Consider the following 12,726-nt stretch of genomic DNA (forward strand, 5'->3'; position numbering starts at 1 on the left):
TAAGTTTAGGCACCAGAATTAAGTATGGTATTATCCAGACAATTCCAAAATAAGGTGATTAAAAATCAAAATAAGCAACATGGATATTCAAGGTTAATGCAGTACGATCGTTTCATGCGACTCCATTTATTTAAGCAATGCGAGCATTATATGAAATGTAAAATTTAGAGCAATTCTCAGCTGCACAAAGATATAGAAATTTACTGAAATTTCATTTCAACAGAAGGACATATTATCGTAACTACATTTAAACTCTCCAAGTAGAAAGGAAGAATACAAAAAAACCATTTTGACTTAGCCAGACCATACAGGCTAGTCTGTTTAATGAGTTTAATGAGTTGTTGTTACTGAAGTGAAGTTAAATAACTGGAGTTTCTGAGCAGAAGCTACTGAGCTGGGATTACTGAAATTAAGTTAACGAGCAAAGGTTAATGAGCTAAGGTTACTGACTTGATGTTACAAAACTAAGATTGCATTAGAAGTTAGAGAACTGAAAATGTATACAAGTGAAATGTGTGCATGTATTAAATGTGACAGAGAGTATGTGGCTTAGTGGTTAGGGCATTTAGCACACAATCATTAGATCATGAGATCGATTCTCAACAGTGCGTTGTGTCCTTGAGCAAGACACTTTATTTCGTGTTGCTCCAGTCCACTCAGTTGGCAAAAACGGGTTTTATCTGTATTTATTTCAAAGGGCCAGCCTTATCATATTCTGTGTCACACTGAATCTCCCAGAGAACTATATTAAGGGAATGCATTTCTTTTGGGTGCTCAGCTACTTGCATATTAATTTCAAGAGCAGAATGTTTTGTTGATCAGATCAACTGGAATGTTCATGATTGTGGCTGATGGAGTGAGGAGAGCAAGAAGAGAGAAGCCAGCATGTAATGTAAAAAGTATGCAATAATTTACCTGATAATTTGACTTAATAACATCTAAAATGTTAGCTGAGTCTTTCTGTAGTGTTGTCACAGTGGAACCAAGCAGGAAGGTCGATAGATGCTTGTATGTTATCATTTGGTCTTTGGGAACAGCAAATATTACATTGACCTTTTTCGAATTGACCTGAGATCTGATCTGGCTGACAGACGGGTAGTCCTGCAAAGATAAAACAAAGACTTCTATCAGATGGAAAATATCTCCATCAAGAAATAAGAAGTTAATAAAACAGACTTTACATGGTCACATGGCATGCTGCAAGAAATGATTGAATCTCCCTCAAATTACACCAGGATCTTTTTTTATTCAATTCCTAATAATTTTTAATGATAAAAATGTAATGGGATTTTTATAAACATCAAATCATTATGGGTGTCCAGTAGAGTAAAGTAAGAATCAAAGGAGCTCATAGGTACAAAAATGGTTGAGAAACACTCATTGGGAAGAAGATAAATTTCATCTTTGTTTACAGGAGAAGAGAGCTATGTACATGTTTTGGTCTTTTAGGCCTCATCAACATAGTACTTATCTATATATATAAAACAAAAGATTCTGTATATCTGTGTGTCTGTTTGTGTGTGTGTAGGGTCATTATGCATTTCCACATTTTTCAACCAATTTTACTCAAATTTGATACACTGATAGCTTATGCTCCAAGAGTGGTCATGACCTAGTAGCACCATATTTTTTCAGCATGCAGTGACCATCTAACTAAAATATGTATGTTCTTTTCTCACCTCATCTTTTTTTTCTGTTGAAGAGTGTATGTTCGAAACATAAAAGACTTTTCCTTTTATTTTTCCTGAACGTAAACCTAATATATTCTGTTTGTTTTTATCTAGTCTTCTTGTTGTTTATAAATTTTGCACCTAAGTACTCATCATCTACTCAAAACTTCCTGATCAACAGACAAATATTTCTACATATTTAAAAATAGCACTACAAATAATTTGAAGCCTGTATAATTCAAATAATTAAAAATAAGATTATCAACAGCATTCACTAAGTCACCACATAAATTCATTGTCCAAATACATGTCATTGGTCTATTTGAATTATTTCCCTTAACCCCTTTTATTTTAGAGAATTTCGTAGATGAAAACTATGTGGATGCTCATCATGTGTGTGTGTGTGTGTGTGTGTGTGTGTGTGTGTGTTTGTGTACATGTGTGTATGCGTGTGGGTATGCCTTTTCTGTTTTTTGCCTCTCCTCATTGTTTGACAACTGGTGTTGGTTTGTTTACATAACCTAGCAGTTCAGCAAAAGAGAACCAATACACTAAGCATGAGACTGAAAAAAAAAATACTAGGGTCAACCTAGTCAACTAAAAACCCTTCAAAGTGGTGCTCCAGCATGGCTGTAGTTCAATGAGTGAAACAAGTAAAAGATTAAAGAATAAATATATTGTCATTTAGCCCCAGGAGAATCCAGACTGAGTATAACTATGACATTCCAGCTATGATCATTTTTACCTTTTCTAGGGACTACAACACGTAATGTGTCCTTCCTTTTTTCAGATGATAGTGTGAAATTTCAGGGAAATTTGGCAGCTATTTCTACAAGGTCAAGCAACCAAAAACCAGATAGAGTCTCCCAACAAAATAATATTTTGGGGAAAGGTGATGAATTAGCAATTAAAATAATAAATTGGAACAGAAATAGATAATGGAGAATAGAATTCATGCTTTACAAATTGTGGCTTACATCTTGCCATGCATCACTGAGTTTCATTTATTGCTTCAGAGAATCTAAAACATGTCATCAACTTTGTGTCCTCCGATTAAAAACCATTAAACCATAAAACTACATCTAGGAATGTTAGAGAGTATTTAGGTCATGAATAGATAGGCTATAAAAATATTTTGTTTGATGTGACTTGTGTGTGTGTGTGTGTGTGTGTGTGTGTGTGTGTGTGTGTGTATATATATATATATACATACACACACACACACATTTCTTTGTCAGCATAAATAGGATTGCTAATTTGAAGAATTATAAATGTGTGTGTGTGTCTATACATACTTTCATACATACATACACACATACATACATGTACACACATAAACATACACACACACACACACACACACGTTTGTATTTGTATGTGTGTGGCTTGATTGGAAGAATGTGATTTCGATTCCTGGAACAGGTAATGCACCGCATTTTGAGCAAAACGTTTCATTTTATATTGCTCCAGTCCACTCTGCCGACAAAAGTGAGTAATCCTGTGACAGACTGACATCTTGCTCAGGTGGGAAACACAGACACCACAGAATCCACAAAACCAGCCTTCTGAGCCTATGGGCCTATGACTCGAGTAAAAAACCTCTGCTCTCTTAATAGATATATGTATGCCATAAAATATATACAATTACAAATGAACTACTATTGAATTCACCCTTTAAGATACATAATGTTATGAACTGAGCCTGAAAGATTGCTTGAGATACCAACATGCCATGTATCTCAAGCAATCTTTCAGGCTCAATTGTGTCCTCATGGGTTATAAGGCACAGCTGTGACTGACCTACTGACCCAAAGACACCTTTGTTTTAGTCTTCTATTATGGGTCAGATAGAATTCACTGAGGCGGATTTTTTGTGGCCAGATGCCCTTCTTGTCATTAAGCATCACCTATTTCCAGGTAAGATAAGTATTTTCCCATGGCTGGAAGACTGGAACCAAACGACACTGTTTCTACAATGGCAACACCCCTTTACAATCATCACATGATGAGAGGAGGAGGAGGAGACTAATAGACACCACTCATCCACCCACACACACACACACATACATACAAGCAGGCTTCTTTCACTTTCCAGCTACCAGATCTATTCACAAGGTTTTGGTCAATTCAGAAATTTGCCAAGGTGCCAAGCAGTGAGATTGAATGTGGAAACATGGGTTTTACTAAGGTAAAACCAGAAATGAAGAAAGGCGAAATCCAAGATACCTGTACTTTACTCTCAGAGTATTCCCCAGCTGCTGTTAAATGACATTGCTCATCGTTTGGTTTCACAACTCCGAGTAACTGAATAATAAAGAGAAGACAATAAAGAGATTCAGTCAAAGGATTGTGTTATATACAAAGGATCACAGTATGAAAATATCTGAAATAAGCAAGATTAAAGCTTAGACATGATGTGGTGATATAAGCAAGGAAAGTGAGGCTTGGAGAATATTTACATCTGAAGGCTGCGTTGAATGAATCAGGCAAAGATTCATGTAAAGAGACCAGTAATTGCTTCTCTTTAATGAAAGCTAGAAGGAGCAGAAGTAACTGAAACAAGCAAAAGAGTATATCCAGTTCACATTAGTGGTGAAGGTGGTGGTGGTGGTGGTGGTAGCAGTGGTGGTGACGGTGGTAATGTTGGTGGTGGTGGTGGTGGTGGTGGTGGTAATGGAGATATTGACTGTTGCTGCTGTTTTGTTTCTCTTTTAGTTCCAGGTCATCCCTTATCAAAGCAGAATTATGGTCAAAGATATTCCAGCCATCCATCCCCCCCCTTCCCCCAGATTCTTTTGTTCATTTTTTTGGCAGGCATAGTTTATCTAAGGTTACCATCACCCAGTGTGTGCAAAGGGTGTGTGTGTGTGTGTGTGTGTGTGATATGAAGTCACACTTATTCTGCCTTTTCCAGGCAGGGGTCAAAGGATCATAGTGAGGGGTGAGAAGAGGAGGAGATAGTGAAGAGGAAGGAGAGGAAGAAGAAGAAGAAGAACAACAACAACAACAATAGTAACAACAACAACACTCACAAACATACACAAACACAAACACATGCACACACACACACACGTACACACACACACACACATGTACACACACCCAGACAGACAAACACATGCACACACACAAACACACACACACAAACACAAACATACACACACATACACAAACACACGCACACATACACACACACATACACACACAGACAAACACACATTGTATTATGTGGGTGGAACAGAGAGGCAAAAGTTAAAGAAGCAGAAAAAGACCAAAAAATAAAAAATAAGACAACAGAAGACAACAAATAAAGTCAGAATAAGAGGAAGAAAGAGGAAAAGAGGAGTGAAGCTATTTAGAGATAAAACAAGGGTCTCTGAATCATAACAAGTGATTTGAAACCATAGCAACTGAGTGTGTAGTGTGTGTGTGTGTGTCTGTGCATGTGTGTGTGTTTCCACATGTGTAGTGAGTATGTATATCTGTGCATCATGTACAGCGTGTATGTGGTGTGTTTGTGTGTGTATGTGTGTGTGTGTGAGTGTGTGGCATGGTGTGTATTGTGTGTGTGTGTGTGTGTGTGTTGTACAGAGATAAAACTGCCATCTCCTGAGTGTTTGACCTAGGAGAGAAGGGAATGCCTAATAAACAGCACCTGCAACCACCACCACCACTCCCAGAAAAAAAAGGGGACCATCAGAAGCCAATACATGGTCACTCGAGTTGCTAGAAATCACAGCCGAATCTCCCCCCAAAAAATCACACTCTATTATCTTAAAAATGAACATGTTGGACAATGTAGTCCTAGGTTCACTGAATAGAAATAAGAATGGGATGGTCATGGCTGGAATACCTTTGCTAATAGTTCAGCTGAATCAGGGATGACCTAGGGCTAAACAATTGCCAAAATAATAGACTGACAGAAACTGCTGTACCTTTCCTGAGCCTGCAGTATGGAAGGAGCTACCAGCAATAAAAAGGACCAGTTTTCTTGATTTGCTTCGCCAACCAATTTGCTAAAAAGAGGATAAAATTAATAATAATAATAATAATTTTTTTATTGATCACAAAGACTCATAAAATTCAAAACATGTCATACAAAAGTGGCTACGTATATCAATATACAGGGTGTTCAGGCCAAATTTGATGATTTTTTTTATATCTCCCTTTTATTTTATTTTTTTCAGGAACAGCTTCATGTATTGGTGAACAGTCAATTCATTTTATTAACCCATTACCTCCCATAATTCTATTAACTGGAATTTCTTTTATGAGACTTTGATTTCTAGCATAAAACAGCCTTAGAAACATGCTGGAATGATCAAAATAACATTTCAAAATAACATTTTAAATAGAAATAAGCAAGATATTGGGTGAAAAATTAGCGAACCTCATTTGAATATCAGAGAAATATACCTAGTAGATATAGCAAAAAGGTTAGATATGTGTAAATATTCACAGATAATTACGAAATTTGTAATTTTTAAGTGATCTCATATGAGATCACTGGTAGGTAATGGGTTAACCATGAGGTTGAGAAAAAGAGGGGATGAAACGAAGACAGACAAAACAAACATTGGGGTCAGGGGGATCGAATGAGATGAAATGTATGAATAAACAAACAATTAAAATATATACAATTAAATGAGAATGAGTGATTTACAAAAAATGAAGCGGAGGACGCGGTCGACCCCACAAACCACATAATGGTATTGGAGAACATAAAGATTAAAGTTGTATTTGAGAAACTGGTGGCTGACTTGGAGGACTGGAAGCCATTTAAATATTGGTAAAGGGTTACTCATGTCATGATGACCAATGCCAAGTACTAAAATGCTGGCATCGTGACAACTGCTCAATGCTCTATGAACACTGTAAAGGGTGTAAGACATGACATGGACATCATGAAAACCAAGTTCCCCGAAACTGTGATGGTTGGTCTTTGTGTATGTCACCAGTGAAGGTGACATCATGCCACCCCATATTTTTGAACAGGGCCTTAGGATCAATTCCATAGTAGCTGGAGTCTGTGGTCAATCCCATGTGTTGGAGAAGTTTGCTGCTGGAATGCCATATGTGTGACAGCAGGCTTCAGCTCCTTGCCATATGTCCAGAAAGAGTTAGAAGTGGTTGTAGGAGAAGTTCTACAACTTTATCAGTTTCTAACCTAATTCCTCCATTTATAATCCCATGGTTGAGGAAGACACCAACGTCTCTGCCTGTAACACCAAGGCCAAGCTGGTGGCTGATGTCAAGGAGGTGTTCAAAGACCTTCCCCAGGGCACTGTGAAGAATGCACACACTAGATTTTAGAACCTCCTTGAAGCTGTGTTGGAAGCTGAAAGCAGCTACATTGAATAAACTGTTATCTCCTCGGTATAATCTAGTTGGTATCTTTATATTTTTTAAAAATACTTTTATCATTTTTTTCACCAACTAGAGTAACTTGGGACTTATGAAAGGAAATCTTTATATTATTATTCAGAGTATATGAAACAAGGGTAAACTAAAAGTCTGAAACCAAGTATGGACGTTTAGTCCAAACTTACAAAAAGGCTTTGGACAAGCAAAGGGTTGACCCTTTATTTCATGTGTATCAACACATGTGTAACACAGGTCATATTTTCTTGGCATCCATGCATCATATATGATACATATTCCCAATTTTTTTCACCGACTAGAGTAACTTGGGATTTTTAAAGGGAAAGCTTTATATTTATTACTCAGAACTTATGAATCATGGGCTGGGCTAACTAAAAATCTGTAAGCAAGTAAGGACATTTAGGACAAACTTATGAAAATACTTTGGACAGGAGAAGGTTAAGGTATTTAATGTAAGGGGCACAAAAGCAATTTAAAGGGTCAGTTTACTCAAAGATAAGGAATGTATATTCTGTATTTAGAAATGTGAGAAAACTCCTGTTGCTACTTACTTTGCAAACCAATGCTTGCATGAGAGCATCAAACCCAGCTTCAGGAATGTCATTGCTGCCAGAGATTTCGGCTGCAGCTACCATTTGCTGGATTTCAAAGGAAGACAAATGATTAGACTTAACATATAACAACAATAACAACATCAACTACAAGTTAATGAGAGGGCCTCGAAATACTTGCTAGACCTGTTAGAAATAGCAGTCAAATCTTCCTTAAATTACACCTTACCAACTTAAAAAAGAAAGGGCATTGCATAGTGTACAGGGTGTCCACAAAGTCTGGCTACATGCAGTAAATAAAATCATAACATAAACAATTAAATATAAGGAATAATAATTTCTTAAAGTATGTGTTAATCCCCATGTACCCAGACTTTGTGGACACCCTGTAGTTTTAGATGTATATACTCATTGATCACAGGCGTTTTCTTCCTCCAAAAATGCAGTGATAAATGAATCAGTGATAACTAAATCATCTCCATGAACTTTGTAAAGAGAACAAATGGTAGATTCCTTGACACAAAACTCACAGATCGGAATCCATTTCTTTAAATGGAAGACAAAGCAAGTTCTTATAGAGAATGTTGTAGTCACTTGACTCTTTCGCCTTCAGATTACTGTGTCAAATACAATGCTTATCTATTCACCCTGTGTTGAATTAGTCATGCATTATCTCATAGCTCTGAGATTTCAATGCTGCATCTGCTCGTTTTTAGAATGACATTGTAGGGTAGGCATGAAAGGCCAGAATCTGGCCAGTTTGACCACAAAACAGGTAGAATATTCTGACTAGATATGGCTAGTTTAAATGATAAAGTATGAAACTGTTCCCAATATAGAATACTCTTGAAATTCTTCAAACCAGCAAAAGGAAGTCATCATCCTCATCATCACCACTGCCGCCGCCGTCGTCGTCATCATTCTGGCATAGGTTGAATAGTTTGATGGGGCTGGTTAGGCAGAAGACTACACCAGGCTTCACTGTCTGTTTTTGGCAGGATTTTTATGGCTGGACACTCTTCCTAACACCAACCGTTTTACAAAACCAAACCAAACAAAGGAAAAAAATAGGGGCACACAAATAAGAAGGAAAGATATTATGCTTACAGAGAATTTGGTACCATTTGGAGACAGTCTCATGACATGTCGGTAATCAAAAGTCAGAGCACAGTCATGGCACCTGAGTAAAAGAGAATCAAAGAATATATTTGAAAATTAAGCTAAACGAAATTGAAGAAAAGTCAGGTGAGCATTTTTCTAATAATATACATACACATATACACATGCACTACATAACCATGTGTGTATGCATATGTATGTATATACAATATATATATACACATGCATATATCTTATATATATATGTATTACACACACACACACACACACACACACATATATATATATATATATTAGAGAGATAGCCTAATTTATATGTTTGTATATGTGTGTGATGGCTCATCTATATAAATAAAATCCATTTTGCGATCTGGCAGATGTTAGTCCAATTTCCTCCCTCGCCATACCCTCCTCTTCTCACGATGTTAGCGTTCCAATAAAAATAAGTAAATGAAAAATATGATGCTGACTGTCTGCTGGTATCTGTGTATATGTGTGTGTATGTGTGTGTATGTGTGAGTGCATGCGTGTATACGTATAACTGTACGAGACTGTGTTCAAGTGTTTGTATGTGCATGTAACTGAATGAGACTGCGTGTATGCATGCACATACCTTTACAAGACTGTGCGGTTGTGTGTCACCGTGTAACTATGTGAGATTAACTGGAAGTAACCGAAGTATTATTTCACAAATTGTGAGCAGATGATAGTTGTATGTGTGTATATCTGTATGTATATATATATATATATATATATATATATATCTCCCACACACACAGCCCCTCGTTCTTCGATCACCGTTCTTTCTCCCCCCTTTGTTATCTCCCCCTTTTCTTAGCTCTCATGTGTAAAATTTCTAACTTCCGGTCAGCCATTACTATGATTGACCGTTGACTGGACACTATTCAATTTTTTTTCTCCGTGTTTTTCTCCTTGTCTCCGTATTCTTTCTGTTGAAGAGCGTAGCTCAAAACGTCAAAGACTTTCCGTATTCCCGAGCGTCATACTAATACATCCTTTTGTTATTTATACCACCTGTCCTCGTCTGTTGTTGTTTTTTCGTACATTCTCCCATATATATATATATATATATATATATATATATATAATAAAACAATATTCATTTTGTACATATATAAATATATGCGTGAAAGTGCATAGCCTAGTGGTTAGGCTGTTGCACTGATGATTACAAAGATCATTATTTCAATTTCCAGACTGGGTGGCACATTGTATTCTTGAGCAAAACACTTTATTTTATGTTGCTCCAGTCCACTCAGCTGCAAATGGGTGACCTTGCAACAGACTGGCATTCCATTCAGGGGAAATATTGGCCTGCCTATCTTAGCAAGTGGGGTGGTATCATTCGAAAGTTACAACAATGCAAAGCAGCTTGTGACCAGCAATGTACAACAGTATCCGATATTGATTGATACCATGATACCTCACGATATGTTTGTGTGTGTGTGTGTGTGTGTGTGTGTGTGTGTGTGTGTGTGTGTGTGTGTGTGTGTGTGTGTGTTCCTTGTACTTACATTGTTATGTTGCTATCAGTGTAGACAAATGGCGGTATTTCTTTCTCAACAAAGGATCCGAATCCAAGCAGGAATTTTTTGGTAATCTTCTTCATTTCTTTAGCTGTAGAGAAGTAGATGGAACATACTTACATATACATAGCATGTCTGAGTACATCTGTGTCAGTCAGATTGTCTATATTTGTACCAACCCAAGACTATGTTTGACCTGAGACCATGGTCAACTGAAGACTGATTGGACCTCCTGATGTTATGGTTGACTCATGGCTATGATAGACCTGGGGCTATATAGTAGAAGACACTTAATCAAGGTGACACACAGTGGAATTGAACCCAAAACTATTGGATCTAATCCCACAGTGGTGTGCAAATATGGCCATACTTCAGAAGTAAACTTCTTAAACATGGCCCATACCTTTGTTCACACCCACCATTGCTACCACCACCACCACCACCACCACAACTAATACTACTGGTCTGTATTTCAAGTTAGTTATTATTTATCTGTCTATAGAGTGATGGAGTGGCATAATTGTCAGAGAACTGAATAAAATACCTTGTAGTATTTCTAATTGTTTAGGATCTGGTTTCAAACCAAACTGAGGCCAACTTTGCCTATCATTCTACCAAGGTCGATAAAATAAAATATCCACTAACCTCACTCCTTTTCAAAATTGCTGTCCTTGTGTCTAAATTAGAAATAATTGTTTATCTGTCACCCAAATATCTTACAATCATAGCAACATCACCATCCTCATTCCTGTCATTTAATATCTGTCTTCCATGCTGACAAGAGTTGAACAGTTCAACAGGAACTTGTGATCCAGAGGACTGTCACAAGCTCTACTAGTCTCTACAGCTGGATGCCCTTCCTAACATCACATAAAATGTAAAGCAATAAAAATAACATAGACAGCAAAAAATAAAGCAATCATTGTGCCTATTCTCACCAATGATCATGAATTTTTGGGAAATGAGCAAAAGAATACGATTGCAAATACATTTGGCCAAAATAAGGTTTCTTTGAAAGATCTCTGGAGTAACGTAACTTAACAGGGTGTGTAGCTCAGACATTAGGGGGGGGGGGGCTTCGGCTTAATCTGCAGATTTTCCACACTGGGAGGTCATAGCCCTGGTACTACAGATATGTAATTAGAATGCTGAAGGAAAGAATTTCAAGATGGATTCTTCTTCAAGCCAAACCAAACAACAGGAAACCCATGGGTAGACCAAAAATGGGAAGGTTGGGTAATGACCATTTTCTCAGTTTGTCGTACTTAGGAATCCAGCAAGAAAGTCAAATGAAATTAGCTTCTGATAGGACCCTATGGAGGACATGCCTGAGGATTCTACCCCCATGACCCTCCCAGGAATTGTGAGTGGAAAATATGGATGAATTGATGGATGGGTCTTACCAAGTGTTTGTCCAAGTTTTGACAATGTTTCTTTACTACGTTTCATTGAAGCAGAGAGATCCATAAGGACATACAGGTCAACAGCACTGTCTTTAGCCTCCCGATAGGCCAGCTGTATTCTGTGAGGCTTTCCTGAAAGTAGACAAAAACCCAGGCAAGAATTTAAATACTTACAGTAAAAAAAGCAGCAAGAGTTTATAAGTTCACCATTATCACCGTTTAATGTTCATTTTCTATGTTGGCACTAGTTGGATGGTTTGGCAGGATCTGATGAGCCACAAAGCTGCATCGTGCTCCAATGTCAGCTTTAGCATGGTTTCTACAACTGGATATCATCCTTAATGCCAACCACAGGTACAAGAACATACGCACATACATACATATGCACTCACACACACACATAATTAAACTATAGCTGTGGGCAAAACAAATCTTCTGAGTGAATTTCGAAAATGGGAACAAAAAGAAGCCCACAATATACAAATATATCAAAAACATAATGATATTTGTTAGGCAGCTGATGATGAGAATATATGTTTGATATTTCTGTGAATCATTTATATCTCATGGTCTCATTGTTCTAAGTTATCCTTCATTCAAACAGGGTTGAACTTGTTACTAGATTCTTAGCATTATGGTGTTTTGGTTTATGGTAATTTCATTGTTTATACTATACATAAATCAATACAAGTGTGATTGTCCTTTATTGTGTTTCTTTATCATGGCCAGAGTAATAAATTATAGAAAAGTTCCTAGATTAAGGAGATTTTGTTGTATATATATATATATATATATATATATATATATTAGCAAATACTTACTGGGTCTTAACTTTAATTTGATCACCTGGGGTTGGATATAAATACCGGTTGTGTTTCCTATTTCATCTCGTAGATCATCATTCTGAAATAGTTGTTCACAATGTTTATTAATTAGAAATTAATAATTAGTGTTCAGTAATTAAAAAGTAGGTGATTTATCAATTAAAGATAAAAATATATTTCTCTTTACAACATAAATCATCACCATCATTTTCACCATCATTTACTCTTTT

The 12,726-nt window shown here is 36.9% G+C and overlaps 1 protein-coding gene across 1 annotated transcript in view; it reads right to left on the reverse strand.

Moving 5' to 3' along the window:
- The window catches only part of LOC106874478 (integrin beta pat-3), a 19,307-nt gene that overhangs the window by 2,400 nt on the left and 4,181 nt on the right, over positions 1 to 12,726 (reverse strand). The window contains exons 2-9 of the mRNA XM_014922220.2: positions 12,494 to 12,575; positions 11,673 to 11,804; positions 10,258 to 10,360; positions 8,711 to 8,783; positions 7,604 to 7,690; positions 5,606 to 5,686; positions 3,897 to 3,974; positions 916 to 1,101 (exon numbers count right to left, since the gene is read on the reverse strand). Of these exons, the coding sequence (XP_014777706.2) occupies positions 916 to 1,101; positions 3,897 to 3,974; positions 5,606 to 5,686; positions 7,604 to 7,690; positions 8,711 to 8,783; positions 10,258 to 10,360; positions 11,673 to 11,804; positions 12,494 to 12,575 (822 nt within the window). The remainder of the gene's footprint in view (positions 1 to 915; positions 1,102 to 3,896; positions 3,975 to 5,605; positions 5,687 to 7,603; positions 7,691 to 8,710; positions 8,784 to 10,257; positions 10,361 to 11,672; positions 11,805 to 12,493; positions 12,576 to 12,726) is intronic.

This window comes from Octopus bimaculoides, chromosome 18, assembly GCF_001194135.2.
Source record: "Octopus bimaculoides isolate UCB-OBI-ISO-001 chromosome 18, ASM119413v2, whole genome shotgun sequence".
In the NCBI taxonomy this organism is placed as follows: Eukaryota; Metazoa; Mollusca; class Cephalopoda; order Octopoda; family Octopodidae; genus Octopus; species Octopus bimaculoides.